A 22,451-nucleotide genomic window follows, 5' to 3' on the forward strand; every position below is an offset into this window, starting at 1 on the left:
CGCGTCCCTGCCTGGCCTGAATCTCCTCCGCGCAGCGCGCACAGGCTGAGGGTCACCGCCGGGCCGCGCCCACTCCGCTCACCTCAGCCAATAGCGAGCCGGCATCATGCCCGCCGGCGAAGACTCGAGCCAATGGAGCTGCTGCATGTTGAGGGGTGCATACCAAGATGGCAGCGCCCAGGCCCGGCCGGCCGAGCAGGGGCCTGACGCCCTAACCGTGGCCGTGCGGGGTCCCCGGTCGGGGGGAGTGGCGGCGCGGAGAGGATGTTGCGCGTCTCCCTCAGAGAAGTGAGTGGGCTTCGGGCGCGTGGCGCCGACACTCCCCCCCCCTCCCCCCGTGCGGCTCGGGGGCTCCCACCTATGGGGACGGGACGGGGCGGAAGTGGAACCCCGAACTTTGCCTACAGCAACTGCCCGGAGCCCGGCCCGCGCCTATCGCCGTGGTATCGGGGTACCCGATGTGCACGGTGTAACTTTCCCCGCAGCGCCCGACCCGGCTGTGCCCACGCGAGGCGCCCGCCCTTCTCCCCCACCCTCTCGCTGGCGGCGGCGGCGCCGCAAAGGCCAAGAGGGCGGCGGAGCGTGTTAACCCCGCAAGGGCAAGAAGTGGCGCAGCCGGCAGCGAGGAGGAGACGCGCTGTGGCATTGGCGCAGCCCCGTGCACACCCAGTCCCGCATCGGACGCTGCGGCCCAGCTGGGGCTAGGGAGGGAGGCGTTGGCAGGACACAGAGCAAGCAGCGCTCTTAATAAAAGCCGTCTCCTCTCCAAGGGGTGTCTAGGCTGCGGCGCATTGCCCATGACCAGACAGCAAGTGTGAAAAATCGGGACAGGTGGAGAATGGGTTATAGGGTCCCATATAAGACAGAGCTCCTAATATCCGGACGTCTGGCCAGCTTAGCTGAATACAGCCTGGTTAAAATCTTGTTTTCATTTTCTTTGGATGATTGTGTGTGTTTTAACTTATGAAGAGGGAGATAGTGGTGCTATTTGGAACAAGGCTTTGGCTGGTGAGTTTCCTCACCAGCCAAAAGCAAGTTAACAAAGGCTCTATGCAGAGTAGGGATTTGTAGCTGTGTTTAAAACCATCTTTAATCATAATTATGCTGCAAAACTTGTATTTGCATCCACAATAACCAGTTACAAATGATGGGCCTGATCCTATAAACACTCGTGCACATGATGGATGTGATCGAGACTCCTCACATGCATAAAAGTTTGAAGGACTGGGTTTCATGTTACCAGTGTATTTAGAAATTGCTCAGGACATGACCAGAATAGCAGTGGCATTGCTGGTTGAGGCTGAAATGTTTTGAAAGAGTTGTGAAAGTTGTCAGAGTGCATTCTTAACTAATTCTTTTATTCCATCATAAAAGTACTACATGTATCAAATTTATCCCCAAAATTAAGGGTGGAGGGAGGGAATTAGTTTTAGAAACTTGACTGAAATAATTCTTGCAAGTCATACCAATATTTCTAACTAGGGTCTTGCAATTTAAAAATGGAAATTGTCCTTTCAGATCTCTGCAGCACTGAAAGAAGGCCGAGTGACTCCAACAGAGCTTTGTCAAAGATGTCTCTCCTTTATCAAAGCCACAAAATTTCTTAATGCTTACATTACTATAGCAGAAGAGACAGCATTAAAACAGGCTGAAGAATCAGAGGAGCGATATAGGAGAGGTAAGTTACCCTAGATTTGTATTTAATTGCTGTTCTTCCATAAATTTTTTTGACTGTAGTGGATGGAACCTTTTGTTAGACTCAGTAACTTTAAAAAAAGAAAGTGAGGTCTACTGTTCATTTGATTTGCTTGTAGTGAACAACAATGGGGCCTATTGAGACTAAGGGCTCTGTGGACATATACTGATTGCACTTGAGGTCATCACCATTTACAAAAGATGAATGGGGCAGGGGGATGAACAGGGGCAGGAGGAGAAGAATTTCAACCTGGTAGATCTGCTCTTCTGTCTAACTAACAGTTCCTACCATCCCATTGCTTCAGCAAAATGCCATTTAAGATACTTCAGCTTCAAGGCATTTATCCCCTTTGAGATTCTTCTCTGGATAACTAATAGTCAGCTGTGAAAGACTCTTTGTCCAACTACTAATTCCGAGCACAATTGCTGTGCATCAGAAGGCAGAATCTAGGACTCCTGGCTTGGAAATGGAGTAGATTTAAGTAGCTGTCTAAGGATGAAATAAGAATTGTATGGCCGCAGCTGAGGTGGTAAGCATCTTTTGGAATAATTTACCTAGTTTGGAAGCCACTTTCTGAGTTGCAGAGAATATGCAGTATGGAACTAAATCTGGCCTGAGCGAAGTCCTTAATGTTAGAGTTGAAAACAAAAGACCTTGTGTGAAAATATAACTTAAAAGCATTTGAGTACAACTCCTACTTCCACGTAAAAGTGAAGCTGAAGAGTAAAATAAAATGTCATTGCTGAGCAACATAGACAGTGTGTTTTACTACTTAGATTTTACTCTGTTGTCCTTGTACCAATTCGTAACGCAGGTCAGATACTGGGGGATTTAGATGGAATTCCTGTTGCAGTAAAAGACAACTTCAACACAGCTGGTATTGAAACAACATGTGCATCAAACATGCTGAAAGGTAAAGTAATGCGTTGTAGGCAAAGCAAACACCATTTTGAAGCTCTAGTCCTTTTCTCTAAAGCAGCGCAACCTACTTTAAACCTAGTCATTTTCAAAAAATGAATTCAAGTACTTTCAGGCACTAAACTTCCCTTATCTCCATCTGCCAAACTTTTGTGGCTTTTGCAGTCATATATTTAAAAACTATTAATATTGTAACAATGTAAATAAATGAAACAATGCAATATTAACTATAATCAATACATTAAAATGTAACTATTCTATCAACAGGTTACATTTTACTCTGTTACTGGAGAGTAGTCAGTGTTTTTTTTCAAAAAAAGAAAAGGAGTACTTGTGGCACCTTAGAGACTAACCAATTTATTTGAGCATAAGCTTTCGTGAGCTACAGCTCACTTCATTGGATGCATACTGGTTTTTTTTGTTTCTGTTTGTTAAATTGTCTTTCTACATACAAAAATGCAAACACAATTTTTGTTGTGTTCTTAGAGACTTGGTCCTAGTTCTTGAGCTCAACAGTTGTCTTTCATATTGATGTGAGTCATCAGTTCATAATTCTTTTATAATTTTTTGTTTTATAAAAAGCTGCTCTTTTTTTTTGCATACCCATAGCTCATTGTTTCACTTAGCAGTTCCATTAAGATGTTCATAGCATTGTAATATGCTTTATTAATAAAAGCACTATTATTTTCCTATTTGGAAAAAAATTCTCTCTCATGTAGCTGTGTAATAGACCACCACAAACAGGGAACATTAACTAATGAGGGTAAAGAGCGAAACTGATGATACAAAAAAGTGCTGACAAATACACAAGGTAAACAAACTGAAAAAATTGGGGGGGAAAATCCTACTAATTTATTTCGATTTGTGTTATTGTGTTGTAACAATGAAAGGGGAAAAATTGACTATATCCATTGAACAGCAAGGGTCAAGTTATCTAAAATTACCATTTCCTCTGCATGCCACTAAAGCAGTTGTGATTGATAGGGATTGTGTGGGTGAGAGTCTTGAGGGTGAAACTCTGATATAGGCTCTAACACAATGGTGGGCAACCTGTGGGCCTCATGCGGCCCGTCAGGGCAAGCTGTTGGCAGGCTGCCAGACCATTTGTTTACATTTGCGTGGCCATGGTTCGCCATTCCTGGCCACTGGGAGCTGCAGTGCAAATGCAGGCGGCTGTGCAAATGTAAACAAACAGTCTGGTGGCCTGCCTGCGGATTACCCTGACAGGCCGCAGGTTGCCCACCACTGCTCTAACATACTTCTCAGAAAAAGATAGCTGCATCAGTATTGGTCAGAGAAACTGTTAGAACTCTGGCTGCAATCACCCTGTTTATGTGCTTTTGTAACTGGCCTGGTTCTCCTCTCCATGTGAACAAGGTCTGAATTAACTGTACGATTCATTCAGTCTCAGGAGAAGAAGACTCTAGGAAATAATAAAAGTGCTAGTTAATACTTATTCCTTGTTTGTTATCAATGAATTTTGATTATCACTGCTACTGTCACAAAGAAACTTGATAGCACAGCACAATGACAGTTGCCATGTAGAGATGATTACTTTGAAACATTTGGAGGAGTAGTTATTGAAAGTCCTCCAGATGGTATCAGACAATTTTTTAACCAATCTGATTTTTTTTTTAAGGTTATATTCCACCTTACAATGCTACAGTAGTTCAGAAGTTATTGGATCAGGGGGCTGTGCTTCTAGGAAAAACAAACCTAGATGAATTTGCAATGGGGTAAGTTATATTAAATATTTAATATCATTGCATAGTAATATAACTACAGTGTCTACTATGATTCATCGCTAATCCTAAACTGCTGCGTTTATGCATGTTTGTTATATGGTGGTAAATATTTACTCCCCAGGGGTGACTAATGGAATATGATGACTATGTCTGTGAACTTCTCACTGAATATTTATCCTATTAGGAAAAAGAAAAGGAGTACTTGTGGCACCTTAGAGACTAACCAATTTATTTGAGCATAAGCTTTCGTGAGCTACAGCTCACTTCATCGGATGCATACTGTGGAAAATACAGTATGCATCCGATGAAGTGAGCTGTAGCTCACGAAAACTTATGCTGCATCCGATGAAGTGAGCTGTACTCCTTTTCTTTTTGCGAATACAGACTAACACGGCTGTTACTCTGAAACCTATCCTATTAGGGTGTGTGTTCATTGTGGTATGATTTAAAGAAAAGAGGGCCAGACACTGTAGCAGCTGTGCATGGTAGGATGGGTTTGAGGGGATTAATTGAGTAGTATTTTCTTTCAAGGTGGCTTCTTTTTTTCTTAGTAACTGAATTAAGCATGAGAATTATCACATTGCCTCTGCACACAGTGTGCCTTGTCTTGGAAACCTTCTTTTGGTCCAAGAAGAGCTATGCTTTCTACAGAACAGTCTACACTGCCATCATGGTGTGGCACGTTCTTCTGACATACTACTTCAAGAGGTCATCTTGTGTGGTTTTCTCATACCCAATTTTGGTAGTTTACTGTATCTCAGGCTTGAAGACCTTCGTTTCAAAGCAGACTTATAACTTGGTTTGCCTGATGCTTGCATGGTGTGAGTCCCCTGACTTCAGTGGAGTTATACTTAATTTACACTAGGGAGAATTTAGCCCTCAGTCTGCTCTGCAGAAGGAAGGAGTGAAGTTATAACTATAGGTTTTTATGATTTCCCGCAACTCTTTTAAAACAGTATTGGGGTCAGCTTCATAAGTAAATCTATATCAGCCTTTCCATGTCACAATCCGATTTGCCTGAAGGGCCAGGAGTAAAAGGTGGAATTGGAAGAAAAACATTGTATTAATAATGTGAAGTCTATAACAGGATAAATACAGACAACTATATTTCAATCTGAATTTCTCACACCAGATCTGGAAGCACAGATGGAATATTTGGACCAGTTAGAAACCCCTGGAGTTATTCAAGGCAGTACAGAGACAAATGTGTGCAGAACTCCCATCCTGAGAAGGAAGACTCCAATTGGTTGATAACAGGAGGAAGCTCAGGAGGTAGCGCTGCTGCAGTGTCTTCTTTCACATGCTTCGCGTAAGAGCCTTTTTAGAACCGTTAATTAAATGCTTCATAATGACTTGTGCACTTTTCCTCAAAATTTAATTTGATTTTTTGAATCTTTCAGTAACCTAGTTTATAGTGTAGTGCCTGGGGAAGGGAAGGTAATGTTTTTGTTTGAAACTGTAGGATTATTTGCATTGGTGTTGAAGAATTAGTTGTACCATGAAGAACACAGAGATACTGAAATGCGTAACACAAATTAAAAGTGATTACATATAGGTACGTTTAAATCATTTCATTCCGAGCCCAGACATTCACCCCTCAGAGGCTCAATCAAAATTGCAACCAGCTTTACTAAAAATGTTGAGTGTAGCACAGGGATAGGCAAACTTTTTGGCCCGAGGGCCACATCTGGATGGGGAAATTGTGTGTTGGAGGGGATGTGGGGTACAGGAAGGGGCTCAGGGCAAGGGGTTGGGGTGCGGGATGCAGGAAGGGTTCAAAATGTGGGCTCCAGCCTGGCGCCGCTTACCTCGAGCAGCTCCAGGGTGGCAGCAGCACACAGCGGGGCTAAGGCAGGCTCCCTGCCTGCCCTGGCCCCACACCGCTCCCAGAAGTCACCAGCACGTCCGGCTGTGGCTCCTGGTGGTGGAGTGGGGCAGGCAGCTCCGCCGCACCCTGCCCTCACCTGTGAGTACCACCCCCAAAGCTTCCATTGGCCGCGGTTCCCCATTCCCAGCCAATGGGAGCTGCAGGGGCTGGTGCCTGCAGGCAAGGGCAGTGCATGGAACCCTCTGCCCGCCCTCTTTCCCCCCAGGGGCTGCTGGGACGTGGTGCCGGCCGCTTCTGGGAGCGGGGCCAGGGCAGGCAGGGAGCCTGCCTTAGCCCCACTGCGCCACGTGGCTGGCAATCCCACGGGCCGGATTGAAAACCTTGACGGGCCGGATCCAGCCCATGGCCCATAGTCTGCCTTCCCCTAGTATAGCAGGTGCAGTTTTGGTATAGAAGGGAAATCACAATGCACAGCCTCAATCTTAGAAAACACGAAAAAAGTAATATTCCTTGATGAACAAGCCTTGTTGTTAGATGTGAAGGGCGTATTTTATCAGCATGTCTTTGTAAACTGAAAACTGCTGCTGCTTCATACTAAACAGTAAAGAAAGGACTAGAATAAATGGGAGCACTTTAAATTATTCTCATATTTGTATATAAAAAAAATTCCATTTAAAAGCGGCAAAGAATCCTGTGGCAACTTATAGACTAACAGACATATTGAAGCATAAGCTTTCGTGCATCTGACGAAGTGGGTATTCACCCACGAAAGCTTATGCTTCAATATGTCTGTTAGTCTAAGCTTTCGTGGGTGAATACCCACTTCGTCAGATGCACGAAAGCTTATGCTTCAATATGTCTGTTAATCCTGTGGCACATTATAAGCTAACAGACATATTGAAGCATAAGCTTTCGTGCATCTGATGAAGTGGGTATTCACCCACGAAAGCTTATGCTTCAATATGTCTGTTAGTCTATAAGTTGCCACAGGACTCTTTGCCGCTTTTACTGATCCAGACTAACACGGCTACCCCTCTGATAAATTTAAAACTGTACCTCTTTAAGAACAGATACAATTTGATGTGTTTTTGAAGTATTCAATTCTATTAATGATGGTTCTATTTAAACTGTAGGGCTTTAGGATCAGATACAGGAGGGTCCACCAGAAACCCAGCGGCTCACTGTGGAGTAGTAGGTTTAAAGCCAACCTATGGACTGATTTCTCGTCATGGTCTCATTCCACTAGTGAACTCCATGGATGTACCAGGAATTTTAACCAGATGTGTGGACGATGCAGCAATTGTATTGGGTATTTACTAGTGCATATGTCTTTGTATACAGTTTGTCTCAAAACCTTTTGAATTCAAGAATCCACTGTATTACTTTTTCTGTATGTCATGAGCTCTTTTTCATCTTTCAGGTGTGCTTGCAGGGCATGATCCTAAAGACTCTACTACTGTGCAGGACCCCTTTAAGTCATTTGAACTAACCTGTTTTACAGATGCCAGCAAGCTCTGTATAGGAATACCAAAGGTAGCATTTTCAACTTTATCACTGGAAAAAAAATTCATACCAGAGTAAAAACCTATATATCCTGCTCCCTGAGTCTGCAATGATTTGGATCTGCGGAGACAGCATGGGAGTGAAAGTGTGTGTATCTCATTGCTCGGTGTCAACCTCTTCAGGCCTTTATAGGGCATTGACTCTCTCTGTAGAGTTCTGTCCAGTCTTTGGAGGGAATGTTGTCTAGAAGTTTTATAAGAGGAGACTGGGAGCCTGAGTTCCTGGGCTTTATTACTGGCTCTTTCACCAGCTGCCTGTTTGACCTCAAACAAATCACTCTTTTTCTTAGTGCCTGAGGCTATGTCTACACTACAAGCTAGGGGTGTGCATCCTCAGCTTGTGTACACATATCATAGCTCGCCCGAGTATAAAGATCAGTGTAGTTGTGGTAGCACGTGCAGTGGAGGCATTGCAGAGTCGTGTCGCTTGAAACCAGGGGGCACATACTCGGCATAGCTCAGCTATGGCTTTTCTGCTGCTGCCGGTGCTACTGTGGCTACACTGCTGTTTATACTCGTGCTAAGCTCTCATCGAGCTACCGGGAGTACATGTACGCGAGTAGGAGAATCACATCCCTAGCTCATAGTGTAGACATAGCCTGAGTGTAAAATGGGCATAATACTCACCTCACAGGGATGTTAAGACTTAATAAATGTTTGTGGAGTGCTTTTGAGATCCTGGGTTGAAAGGCACTGCATTAATACAAAATACTGTTTAAAAAGATTTATTGTGCTGGGCAAAGAAGGGAATAGCAGGGAAAGGGTTCTAATTAGGGATCAGGTGTTCGAGGGAAAAAAAATAGGTTTTTATCTTTCTATTAATAGGCCAAAAAAAACCTTTTATGAATGTGTCCCCTTCTGTGAGATAAGGGGATAACACTTGGATTTAAACATCCCTTCACTAATTGCAATCCAAGCGTTGTGCTAATATAGGTGAACCAGAACATTTAATCAAACAAAAATATCATTGAACAGTCTATTTTCATTGTCCAATTTGATTGGAATGCAAAAAGAGCATGTACAGTAATTTGTAAATTATATGGTAAATATTTCAATTTTAGTAATCCAAAATGGTGGTGGTAACAAGTAAGGACTTTTTTAATAAGTGATCTCCTGACAGTAGTGCCCTTTTACAATAGTGTGGATTTTTTTTATATAAGCAACTCTGTTAGTACTATGGTCAAGTCTGCAGGATTGGTCCCATATTTTGACCCTGAACTGACACTGTCTACAAAAGTGGATATTCAACTAAACTTAGGCTAATCAGGCTGGCTGTCCTTGTCTCTTTGGTATGGGCTTGTCTTCATGGGAAAGTTAATGGAGAATAAACTAGGATATAAATGTAAAGTGCAATAGCTATTCCACAGTAGCTCACTGCATAGACAGTCTTATTCCTCACTAATAGTGCCTTTTGCTGTTTAGGTTAATATGGTTAGGAAGCGTATGCTATTCAATAAACAGCAAAAAAGCACTTTTAATGCGAAATAAGAGTGTCTATGCAGTGAACTACTGTGGAATAGCTATTGTGGGCTATTTCCATGTAGACAAACCCTAAGAGTATACACAAAGTGAGGCTTGTCACCAACTCTCATATTATAAGACTTTTTTTTTTTTTAGTGCTGTGTTTTGACCTAGGTATGACACTTCCCACTGGTGTGCATTGGCCATTGTTTCTGCTCATTTAACATTTATAATGGGCCTGGTATCGTGGCTTAAAATTTAAGACGTGCTGTCCATGAACTGCACAGTCCCAGTTAATAGACTGACAAGTGGGCAGCTTTCTATCCAGAAATTATAGAATTGAAGCAAGAAGTGCATAGTGAAATGTTATGACCTGCATTATGCATGTGTTCAGACTAGATTATCGTGATGGTCCCTTCTGGCATTAAAAATCGATGAAACTTATGAACTTAATATGATTTAATATCCTAACAGTCAGCAAAAACATAAGTCTAATAAATACTTAAACTAATGCTCATCGCTGCATTTTTTTTTAAACAGTATTTGCATCTAATAGCATATTACATAGTTTGGCTTGCTTACTGTCAACCGATAATTAAGAACCATTGAAAGTAAACTCGCGTAAAATTATTTGTGAAGATGCTTATGCATAGAATTCATTTCCTAACTTTTGTTCTCCACTAAGGAATATCATGCACCAGGATTATCTAGTGAAACTCTGGCACTTTGGTCTAAAGCTGCTGACCTCTTTGAGAATGCAGGTGCCAAGGTGATTGAAGTGAGTCTACCCCACACACGTTATTCAATTGTATGCTATCATGTGCTGTGCACATCAGAAGTAGCATCAAATATGGCCAGGTTTGATGGACTAGAATATGGTAAGTTTAAGTTTTCAAAGGAAAAAGGGCTATATTACATATAAGATAAAGTAACATTCACTTTGTTGATCATTAAGTGGCATAAAGATGCCTGTCATAGGTGTGTGCACTGTGGTGATTTAACATACATGGTTACCTGCATTTCATGGTTGAATGTTAGGAGATATCCAAGCGATCATGAAACTTGCACTGGCTTTCTGCTTGTGGCGAAAAGATGAAAATAATTTGTTTTCAGAAACTGTGAATTATTAAAAGCATAAAGTGGTCAATATATACATTAATGTTTTGCCATCTTATTGGGTGAGATACTGTGCATTAAAATATTTAGAATTTAGAAGCACTTGAGTAAAATATCCCATCACTGGATACATCCAAAGACAGGCCTGGCCAAAAAAAAAAAAAAAAAAAGGCAGCCTAATTAATGTAAACAAGGGAATAGTCCTGAATTATCTTGGAAATGAACCAGATAGACTTAAAAGATCTTTTTCATGATTGTATTTTGTGACTTGACCAAGATGGGTTGTTGTCTTAATGGTTTGCCATTTTAGCTTGTCTAATGAGTATATCACTTGATTATGGTATGTGTGGTGCTGGTGAGTGAAAAATAAAAATGCAGCTAATTTCTGAAGTCAGTCACTCTCCATGCATTAAAATAAGCCAGGACTATCAAAAGATTAGTATTATATCTAAGTTTTTACCAGATAGTAATTTGAATTAGGTGTAATAACTTCCTTAAACATCCCCATTGCACCTGGCTATTGAAGGACACATGGTGCTTTTCTCCCCCTTTTAACTATGCTTTTCCTGTGATTTTTTTTACCCCCTCTTCTTTCTTTTTGTCACAAACCCACCATTATAATGTTGTTTATAGTATGTGACCTTTTTGGATTCTGTTTTCTATTTAACTAATGCTCACATTCTGGGGTTTTGAGATATTGTAGCTATCCCCAAAAACCCAATACATAAAAAGACTTTGATTTAGACTCAATCCTCTCTGTGTACCTGTCCCTGCCTCACAGAATTAAGTGATTGGCCAAACTCTTAAGCAAGTGCAGCTTAATTGAAATCAGCAGAATTTCACTGCTTACGCCAGTGCTGATTGTCTGAAGTTTGGGTGTTCTTTAAGTTATGGGAAGATTAGGGCCTGATCCGAAGTTTATTGAATTCATTCCACTGAATCTCTTTGAATACAGAGAGCTTAGGATCCGACCCCTTGTAAATAAGTTGTTGCTTTTCATTTCGGCAAGCAAGTTTTTAGTCTGAGAGAAATGTTCTCAGCTGTGTTCTTTGAGGAGTGTACTGTGCAGCACAAAGGATGTATGCATTGTTCAGATCAGTTTTTAGTCTCTACTCAAAATAAACTGAAGGGTGAGCTATCAGTGTTACTGAAATACTTCTACACCTTCATGTCGTGAAGGATAAGAGTTCTCTCTACCTTCCATGTCAGACTGAAGATCAGAGGCAGGAGTGTTCATATTGTAGCACACTCCATTGTAGTTCTCAGTACAGATAAATAGAAATATTTCACTTCTAGAGACCCCAAATGTATAGTTGCAGTATGGGTCCAGAATTCATTTAATATTTAGCTTAAGATTTTAGTTTTTGTGTGCAAAAATAGCATGTTAACATCTAGTGCACTTGACATAGTATGTCATTGTGAAGGTCAATAATTTATATTGTTTAATAGTTTTCATGGGCCTTCAGGATTTGTTTCCAGATCACTGGTGGTTTATTTTTAGGACACCGTTCCAGTATGGACAAGTCCACAGAAGTCATGTATGCTGCAACTCGACGGGAAGGGTTTAATGATGTTGTAAGAGGAAGAATTCTGTCCGGAAACTACTTTTTGTTAAAACAGTAAGTTCATCATATTTTAAAGCTCAAATGTACCATATTAATGACTTATTTATTAAGCAGCTATGATGAAATTACTTATGTTGAACAAATTCTTTGTTGCTAAGGCAATATCTATTTATATTGGTTTAAGTGTATAATATGTAGCAAACCATTATTAATGGCTAAAAAGAATGCTTTCCTTTACTCTTAACTGGAAGCCTTTTGAATTTAGGAAGGTAGAACAACATGTTGTGTGATTTGCATCTTGAGTAGCCTATTGGCACACTTGGATTAAGCTATGCAAAAACGTAGTCTGTGATGTTTGTCAGTGAAATCAGAATAGAGCCCTAACTATTCTATATTTAAATGTTCTGTGGCCATCAGCATCAAGCCGATTTAATCTTGCTAAAGTTCTCCAGGTATAGAAACATTTATTATGTTCTACTGATGCCTCTCATGGAAAGCCAGATGATGTGGCACTTAGTTTATATATCTCTCTCACCTTCCCCACCTCTTTGCTTGAGTCTACAGAGAAAATAAAATTGTACTGGTGTGATCAAGTAAACACATTTATTTTTGTGAGGAACCTTATGTTTATGCAGTTCAGCTGGATGAACTGGTATGTGAACTCAGAATGAACATACTTTTAATTTCCACTCAATCTCAATCTGTCTTCATTTATGACTATAATTGGAGAATGCCACTTTCTCTGCCTCCACCCTGTTAAGATTCCAAACAATGAGGATTTCCACATTGCCACAAAACAACTGACACAGGGTGTCATAATTATTTTAAGAAAACTGAGTGTTGCAGACTAACAATCTCCTGCCATATCCTGACTGAACTGTATCAATTAAAATAAACTTTATTGAATTAAATTTAACATCTTTTGGAATTCATTGTATTAAGTGTTTTATGTACTATTGTGAGATAGTGTGGAACTGCTTAAGCAGGAAGACAAGATTAATACAATCTCTGGAAGGTATTAGTAACTTCACACATATTGTTCCAAAAAGACTTGAAGTGGATTTTTGAGGAAATACCTTGGGGGTCAGGGGAATGCAAATTCTCCCCTCTGAGCTTTTTGAAGGTAGCCCCCAGGAATGGGACCCATTGTATGCTAATTACCTGTATCTGGAAACTTCAAATCAAAGACCCGTGAACTGAACCTGTTATAAGTATGTTTGTTCTGAGCTGAAGAAGTCATGAACTGGGAATCCTCAAAGCTGTCATGAACTGGGAATCAAAAGGACTCCCCTAGGGTCCTCTGAAGGACTTACGGTGTCAGAATCCATGTTGGGGTGGGGGTTCCTGGTAAGCTTATTAACAAGAGTGTATGTTTTCTCTATAGTGCTTTTTACCTTAAGAATACAATAGGCTTGCACAGAAAGAACTGTTTGGTAACCTTATATCTGTAGCAATCCCTCTGTTATCAGTCTCTGAAGAGAAAGCAAACAAGTCTGCTTAGGCAGATTGTCTTTGCTGGGAAATATACAGTGAAGGCAAAAAACTGTGCAGCCTGGAAATAGGGAGAGAAACATGGGTCTCCACCCAGAAAGGCGACCATTGGGGAGCTGGAATCTGAGAATGGGTACCTTTGCTGAACCACTGAGGGGAGATGCAGGTGCAATTGCCCTAAACTGTGACACTGAGCACACACAAGAATATTCCTGCTACTTTAAGCTCTTAGAGCTAATAAAAGCTGGGTGTCTTCACGACAGGGATGTCAGCATATGAGCAGCCAGCCCCTCTGAACTGTCAATATTATTGCTAAGCATCCTCAATTTAGTGTTCTCTGATGACATCTGCCTGAGCCATCTATCATAAATGTAGGGTGGATGCTTGACAACCTGTGTGGGTCAGTTTTGGTGAAGGAAAACAGGAGTGATTTCTACAAGAGTTAAGCAGGGGGGAGTCTCAGCACTTTGCAACAATCCACAGTAAATGAATCATCAAGAACAGAATTTAGGGTTAAAATAACATTATCATAATAGATTGCAGGAGAGCCATGTTTGTTCTCTGCTATATTCAAATTACAAAATATTTTCTTTAAGATGTAAAATCCATAAAATAACTAGATTGATGCTTGAAGTTATGCATGCTTGCATATATCGTCAGTGAAGTCTAAAATGTATCTACTCGGTCTCTTCTCCTATAAATTCTTTAAAAGTAGTTAGGGTAAAAAAATGTAAACCAGGAAAACTGGTTAAAGACTCTTTAGTCTTACATGAGTCTTGAACATTTTTATTCTGCAACTAACCTTTTCCTTAGTCTGGTAGGTGGGGTTTCATAAATAACCCCAGAAAGAGCCATTTTCCATAATACAATGGATTTGCTGTCGGAGATCCATGATATCTTGATCTTTACAATCACTTTGGAAGAATAAGTACCAGGTTCCCTTAAAGTTAAGACCCATTCAACTTTGTTTTCAGTACAACTCTTCAGCAAATCAGATCTTCAGAGTGATCAGCTGACAGTTATGTACTGGATAATTTGGATTGTTTTATCAGCAGACACTGGCATTTAGTTATTTACCCTTGACTTACAATACATTTGCTAATTACCCATAAAATGTTTACAGTACCAGTTATTTTTGACTAATAAATTCTTTTGAAACTGAACCTCTAAACTTGACATTAAATCCTTAAACTCAGGGTAATGCTGCATGTGATGTAGGAATGAAATATAAAATTGTCAGTTTTTCTGCCTCAGATATGCGGAAAAACAGATTAATTCATAGCCTCCTTCAGTCTAAACTGCTGCTTACATAAAGTAAATGACTGTGGGAATTTTAGACAAAGACCTGGTGTGCTTCTCTATAATATCAATAAGAAGGACCAGTAGCAAAGCACACACCTGAAACATATAACTTTAAGCATGTGGGTAGTCCCTGTGAAGTCAAGTGGGACTGTTCATGTGCTTAAGTGCCTTGCTAGATAGAGTCCCTAAATGATTGATAAATCACAACTATAAGACAACAGTCATTTTTTTCCAGACATCACTTCCATCATGCAATGAAGTTCAGTTGATAAGTAAACAATAAGGTTGCAGAAAAAGACTGGGTCATAAAATACTATCTTGATTTGAGCCTACCCTCCACTTGGCTTGTGTTTTCCTTCATTTATATTCCCTCTCCACTCTCTTCAGTGGTGTTTGCCCCAGGTCTCTCCCCAGATCTGTTTCATGGCTCATCTTTAAGAATATGCTTTAGTGCCATTAGTTCATCTGCAACCATGCTGCTCTGATGACTGATCTTGTTCTCTGTTGAAACCCGAAGTACTTGTGGTGCAGCCCTTCAACCCAAAGGGAACACTGGGCTTGTTTTTTTTTCCCCCAGTAGCCACTTAGCAATTTAAATTATTGATGGTCTTAAACTTAACTTCTAACATCAGTGACTATTTGTTCCTAGGAATTATGAGAATTATTTTATCAAGGCCCAAAAAGTGAGACGACTCATTGCCAAAGACTTTGTGAATGTTTTCCATAGTGGTATTGATGTTTTGCTCACTCCCACCACTCTAAGTGATACAATACCATATGTGGAGTTTATCAAAGAAGACAACAGAACCCGCAGTGCACAGGATGATATTTTTACACAGGCTGCAAACATGGCAGGTAAGTAGAGAGAGAAGTGCATCTCCTTAGCATATTTCCCAGCCAGTCTTCAATTTAGTATCCATTCTCTCCAGCCAGCTGCCCTCTTTCTATAGGACCTCTGTATAGAAAGCAACTGTCTGAACCAAGTTGTCAGCTTGTTTCTCTGAGTAGCAAAGCTTATATTGACCATAAGATGGTAGCAGTGTGAAGTGAGTTCATTCATTAAATGTGCAAGAATTTAAGTATATAATTACTTCTGGAGGATTCTGCACCAAAACATAAATTTTGCACCAAAACATTAAAAATTTGGCACACAATTTAAAAATTCTGCATATTTTATTTGTTAAAATAACACAATATAATCATGCCCAATTATTTTGGTAATTTATTTCAAAATACCTGTCGGCAAGTATATCTGTAACAACACAGACAGAGATTCAGGAAACTTTTTTGATAAATAGATTCCTTACTAGGCATATTAATACAGAACTTTGAGTAGTAATTCATTTAAACTACAGTACAGAAACCTATTTCCCACACCCCTCAGAAGCAGTGCAAAGGTTTGGGGGAATCAGAGGTAATGGAGGAGCTGAGGGAGAGGGAAGTAATTTCTGGAAAGAAGCCTGGGAGTGAACCTAGAGGATTGTTGAGTGTGGTGGGAGAAGTATGGAACAGGTGGTATTTTAGGGGGGGGGAGGAATTGTTTGGGAATTGAGTAGCCTCCCCCTACAGGGAGCCTGGCTGATCCCCCCAGCCTCTCTTCAGTCCAACACATCTGCCCCTGTCCCCATGTGGCCCTGCACCCCCCACCCATTCAACCCTGGTGCAATGCTGTCACCCTGGTAGTTCCTGTGCCACCATCCCAGTCTGTGATCCCCCAGCAGCCCCGCTGTGTCCACCCCCAACCCCCCCATATCCCATGCCTTCTCACCTGGGCCCCACAGGCATGTTGTGAGGACCGCAACCTCTGCCCCATTCCTGTCTGACTGGCTGCTCCAGCTGGTGAGCCGGCTGCCCACTCTCTGGCACCACAAGCACCTGGTGGGTGAAAGGTGCAACTGCAGTGCCTCTCTGGTAGAATGTATTTTCTGTGGGGGTGGAGAATCTGTGGGGAACATGAATTCTGCACGTGTGCAATGGTGCAGAATTCCCCCAGGAGTAATATAATCTTGGTTGTACTGCTAAAATGCAGAGACAAGCCTTAAAAGCTTATATGCATTTGATTTGGTTATTTTTCCTAAGAGTCTCGTTTGTAATAATTCTAGCAATATGTGTAATAGCAAATCCTGCACATGTGATGTTTTAATAATTTTGCTTTTTCCCCCCCAGGGCTGCCAGCCATAACTGTTCCTACAGCACTTTCAGAGAAAGGTTTGCCAGTTGGGCTTCAGTTTATTGGACGTGCATTCCAGGAGCAGCAGCTTCTTACTGTAGCCAAATGGTTTGAAAAACAAGTAAAATTCCCCATGATACAATTACAGGGAATAATGGATCATGGTCACACTGTCAGTCACCATCAGAAATCAGCCTTTTTTTCATAACATAGGACTTGGTGGTTTTCGTAGCAGAAGTAAGGAGGATTTTAGAATATTTCTCAATCACTTTGTACTGTTTCAGATTGGAAAGAAATGTAATCCTTCCATTTATCTGTGCAAATGACAGGCTGTAGAGTCTAAAAACATCTGTATTCAAGCAGAATGCAAGAGCAAAGCAGGGAAGCTTTGTTACTGTGTGATTAAACTGAAGTGAGGCCCCTGGTATGTTCCCTACAACTGCATGTATAGTTTGAATATATATTTTTTCATGGTAGGTATAAAGTGTATGTCTTGTAATTATAGAGCTGCTTTCCCTACCCTTCATACAAAGAAACCTGCGGAATTCATTCCTTGGTGGAACAAACATGGGCTTCTTCCTTAAGCATGTATAGTTTCCAGGAGCTCTGGTCTCCTGCTGCCTCCCAGGTTACATGGCTCCAATGAAACCAAGCCATGAAGGAGTCCTCAACCACAGGAGGCCTTAGTGAAGCTCTGCACTCAACTAGATTGGAAAGAGAGGGAAAGATGAGAGTGTAGGAATGTGTGAATGGAAATGCACAAGAGCAAGAAGGTAGCTAAACCATGTACGGTGCGGAAGAGTCATCTTTGTATGGATCCTGGAGGCTGCTGTGGTACTTAGAAAGTCTTTTCACAATAAGGGCTAATTGCAGATGTTTCCTTTGAGAAACAACCCTCTAATTTTCAGAAATTGCTCTTCCTCCTGCCCCTTCTATTTTGCTATAATCACAGCTCAGGAACCAAAATCAGAGGCAGTTTCATAAATTAATACATTTCCTCATTGTAGGCATTGGAGAAAAGAATGTATCATCTGACTGTTGAACATTTCCAACCCAGATGTTAGAATGGAAGATTTAAGAAACAGCCACTAACATCTGCAAAATTTACCCTCAGGAATATTGTTTTCTAGTTTACCACCATGAGTGCTTATTTCTTTGTAAATGTTGCTCATTTTTTGATGCTCCATTTTCTTCTCACAAGCTAAGATGGTGAAAAGAAATGAGATAATTATGGTGAGGGACTAGAGGATTGGAGTTTTTTTAAGAACAGGTTTGACAAACACCTGTCAAGGATGGTTTAGAGTTACTTGGTTCTGCCTCAGGAGTTGCGGGGGCTGGACTGGATAACTTCAAGGTCCCTTCAAGCCCTACATTTCTGATTGTATGAGACCTCTCTTGTTTAGGATCCAGTTTCAGTTTAGACCTAGTGTTGATTGATATGGAAACCTACATTAGAAGTATTTCACTTTTCAGTTACATTTATTATATACGTTTCATTTAAACTCTTGCTTTTCATCTCCCTGAATACTAGTTGTATGTCTTACACACCAGCTACTAGGAAACAGCTACTGGTCCTACATATTTATCACTTATTGGTCAGTCTAGTCCTGGGACTCGCTGTATGTCTGAGGACCCATAGATTCCATTCCATCATCCTGGCCCCTGCAGCGTGGTGTGTAGATTACACCCCTAGAATCCCACTGTGATGGGTTGGATCACAGAAACCCCCTGGGGGCTGCCAGCTGATGTGCCAAAACTACTTCTGTCCCTCCTTTCTTCCCCTGGCAGCTTGGGACTTCAGTGTTCTGGCTGGTTTGAGCCAGACCTGCTAGCCTGCTGTAAACCTAGCCCCAGGTCTGAGCCATGTCCCCTAACAGCTGTAGGCGTAAACTGAAAGCAGCTTAAGAAGTGTTCCTGTCTTTAACACTCAGATGCCCAACTCCCAATGGGGTCCAAACCCCAAATAGATCAGTTTTACCCTGTATAAAGCTTGTACAGGGTAAACTCATAAATTGTTCACCCTCTATAACACTGATAGAGAGGTATGCACAGCTGTTTGCCCCTCCCTTCCCCCCCCCCCCCCCCCGGTATTAATACATACTCTGGGTTAAATAATAAGTAAAAAGTGATTTTATTAAATACAGAAAGTACAATTTAAGTGGTTCCAAGTGGAAACAGACAGAACAAAGTGAATTACCAAGTAAAATTAAATTAAATATGCAAGTCTAAGCCTAATACAATAATAAAACTGAATACAGATAAAATCTCACCCTCAGAGATGTTTCAATAAGTTTCTTTCACAGACTGGACACCTTCCTTGTCTGGGCACAATCCTTTCCCCTGGTGCAGCCCTTGTTCTAGCTTAGCTGGGAGCTAGGGGATTTCTCATGATTGCAGCCCCCTTTGTTCTTTTCCACCCCCTTATATGGTTTTGGCACAAGGTGGGAATCTTTTGTCTCTCTAGATTTCCCCCCTGCCAATGGAAAAGCACCAGGTTAAAAATGGATTTCAGTACCAGGTGACATGGTCATATTTCCTGTGAGACCCTAAGCCTTCATTCTTCCCAGCATGACTCACAGGAAGGCCTGCCTGCAAACAGAGCTATCCACAGTCAATTGTCCTGGCTGATGGGAGCCATCAAGATTCCAAACCACCATTAATAGCCCCCACTTTGCATAATTACAATAGGCCCTCAGAGTTCTATTTCATATTTCTAGTTTCAGATACAAGAGTGCTACATTCATACAAATAGGATGAACACGCTCAGTAGATTATAAGCTTTGCAGTGATACCTTACAAGAGACCTTTTGCATGAAGTATATTTTAGTTACATTATATCCACACTTCTCAGCATATTTTCATAAAATCATGTAGCATGCAACATCACATCCACATTGTTCCCTTAAACATTGGTAAAAGAGGAGGAGCTGGTGTTCCTCAGCTAGCCCAGAGTGAGCTGGGAAGGACAGGAATAGAGCCTTTAAATACAGGACTTGCTTTCTCTGGTAAGGTCAGAAGTGGAATGGTTCCAAGGACAATGAGGAAACCCATTATATAATGGATAAAAGCACTTAATTTTTTGTCAAAATAAGAGATATACTGATGCCTCTTTTCTATAGGTACCAAGGCCAGCCTTTGGGGTGGGCGGTCCAGGTGGAAGCCCAGGGCGGCCTGCCAAAGAGGGTACCATGTGCAGGGTTTGCCTGATTTCCGCCTGGTGTGCCAAGAGTCAGCTGGGCTGGGGGAGGCAGCAGGCAGGCAAGCAGCAGCATGTGGAGAGGGTGGAGGGACCCAAGTTGCAGAGGGGTAGTTGTTGGATGACCAGCAAGGTTGCTCCTCTGGAGCAGGGGTGGCCCTCCCCACTCCATTGCCCTGTGCAGCTGCTGCTGCTGCTCTTGTTTCACTCCCCTCCAGTCCTCTCTGGAGTCACCCCTGGCCATGCTGCTCCAGACTGGGAGTGTCCTCCTGTCTGTTGTGCAGGGAGGGTGGGGGAGGCTGATGGGGTGTCCCCTTCCCCCTGCCTATGTACCTGGTCTCCCCTGAGCCCCCACTGATGGGACGGGGGAATGTGTCTGTGCTGCTGCTTCTCTGGGTCCCGAAGCTGCCAGCAACTGCTTGTGTCTGAACACACCTGCAGGCTCCTGAGTGTGAGTGCTTTCGTAAAGAGACGGTGCACTCACACTCAAGCACACACACACAGTCTCTCTGTCTCTCACACACACACACACACACACAGAGGTCCCCCTGAAATTAAAATGAGACTATAAACTCACAAGAAATATAATTCCCCTTTCTTATTGCCTGAAATTTTAATGCTTGCAATTTCCTGCCCCCCAAAAAGTACTACACAGCATGCAATCAAGTTAACTAACTAAAGCACTTGAATTACCAATCTTTGCAAAAGTAGCTGATTAAGTGCCTGATTAAAAAGGAATACCACTGTAAGTCAAAGTGTTATCAACATAATCTAGCAACAATATGTGTAAATGAAACAATTTTACATTAAATACATGGCATGATGATAACGAGAAGGGAAAGCGATTTGCACATACCTAGCCCTATGAGTGTAGTTTGGAGGGTTGTGGGAGCATTGCTCCACTAACTGAAAGCCTTAGGCAGGTGCAGAATTTATCCCCCACCCCACACGCAGTCCCGTTGGCCTGACTGGAGCTGCCTCCTCAACTATAGAAGCCAAACTATGCCTATGCCCCCACACCTGACCTCCCCCAACTGTTCTGCCCTCTAGCCCCCCAATCTGCCCAACCCACTCCTCAGCTGTGCTCCCCACGCCCCAGCCTCACCTCTGCTCCTATTGAACATAAGAACGGCCATACTGGGTCAGACCAAAGGTCCATCCAGCCCAGTATCCTGTCTACTGACAGTGGCCAGTGCCAGGTGCCCCAGAGGCAGTGAACCTAACAGGTAATTATCAAGTGATCTCTCTCCTGCCATCCATCTCCACCCTCTGACAAACAGGCTAGGGACACCATTCCTTACCCGTCCTGGCGAATAGCCATTAATGGACTTAACATCCAGGAATGTATTCAGTTCACTTTTAAACCTTGTTATAGTCCTAGCCTTCACAACCTCATCAGGCAAGGAGTTCCACAGGTTGACTGTGCGCTGTGTGAAGAAGAACTTCCTTTTATTTGTTTTAAACCTGCTGCCCATTAATTTCATTTGGTGGACCCTAGTTCTTACATTGTAGGAACAAGTAAATAACTTTTCCTTATTCACCTTCTCCACACCACTCATGATTTTATATACCTCTATCATATCGCCCCTTAGTCTCCTCTTTTCCAAACTGAAAAGTTCTAGCCTCTTTAATCTCTCCTCATATGGGACCCGTTCCAAACCCCTAATCATTTTAGTTGCCCTTCTCTGAACCTTTTCTAATGCCAGTATATCTTTTTTGAGATGAGGAGACTACATCTGTACGCAGTATTCAAGATGTGGGCGTACCATGGATTATGTAAAGGCAATAAGATATTTTCTGTCTTATTCTCTGTCCCTTTTTTAATTATTCCTAACATCCTGTTTGCTTTTTTGACTGCCACTGCTAACTGCGTGGACGTCTTCAGAGAACTAGCCACAGTGACTCCAATATCTCTTTCCTGATTAGTTGTAGCTAAATAGCCCCCATCATATTGTATGTATAGTTGGGGTTATTTTTTCTAATATGCATTACTTTACATTTATCCACATTAAATTTCATTTGCCATTTTGTTGCCCAATCACTTAGTTTTGTGAGATCCTTTTGAAGTTCTTCACAGTCTGCTTTGGTCTTCACTATCTTGAGCAGTTTCGTATCATCTGCAAACTTTGCCACCTCACTGTTTACCCCTTTCTCCAGATCATTTATGAATAAGTTGAATAGGATTGATCCTAGGACTGACCCTTGGGGAAAACCACTAGTACCCCTCTCCATTCTGAAAATGTACCATTTATTCCTACCCTTTGTTCCCTGTCTTTTAACCAGTTCTCAATCCAAGAAAGGATCTTCCCTCTTATCCAATGACAACTTAATTTACATAAGAGCCTTTGGTGAGGGACCTTGTCAAAGGCTTCTGGAAATCTAAGTACACTATGTTCACTGG

The 22,451-nt window shown here is 41.8% G+C and overlaps 1 protein-coding gene across 1 annotated transcript; it reads left to right on the forward strand.

Moving 5' to 3' along the window:
* The first annotated feature begins 161 nt into the window (after positions 1-161).
* On the forward strand, positions 162-17,353 carry QRSL1 (glutaminyl-tRNA amidotransferase subunit QRSL1). Its single transcript, XM_077812888.1, has 11 exons — positions 162-288; positions 1,519-1,678; positions 2,511-2,609; positions 4,254-4,350; positions 5,492-5,668; positions 7,321-7,496; positions 7,608-7,720; positions 9,896-10,088; positions 11,828-11,945; positions 15,334-15,539; positions 16,851-17,353. The coding sequence occupies exons 1-11, from the start codon at positions 265-267 to the stop codon at positions 17,060-17,062; spliced, it is 1,575 nt and encodes a 524-aa protein (XP_077669014.1). The 5' UTR covers positions 162-264; the 3' UTR covers positions 17,063-17,353.
* The last annotated feature ends 5,098 nt before the right edge of the window (positions 17,354-22,451 follow it).

This window comes from Eretmochelys imbricata, chromosome 3 (genome assembly GCF_965152235.1).
Source record: "Eretmochelys imbricata isolate rEreImb1 chromosome 3, rEreImb1.hap1, whole genome shotgun sequence".
In the NCBI taxonomy this organism is placed as follows: Eukaryota; Metazoa; Chordata; order Testudines; family Cheloniidae; genus Eretmochelys; species Eretmochelys imbricata.

What these genes read in the sequence shown, in the direction of transcription:
- QRSL1 (XM_077812888.1), top strand. Translation starts at nt 265, where the DNA reads ATGTTGCGCGTCTCCCTCAGAGAA. An exon ending in AGAGGAGCGATATAGGAGAG is followed by an intron (nt 1,679 to 2,510) that starts GTAAGTTACCCT and finishes TTCGTAACGCAG; the next exon opens with GTCAGATACTGGGGGATTTA. An exon ending in TCTGTATAGGAATACCAAAG is followed by an intron (nt 7,721 to 9,895) that starts GTAGCATTTTCA and finishes TTCTCCACTAAG; the next exon opens with GAATATCATGCACCAGGATT.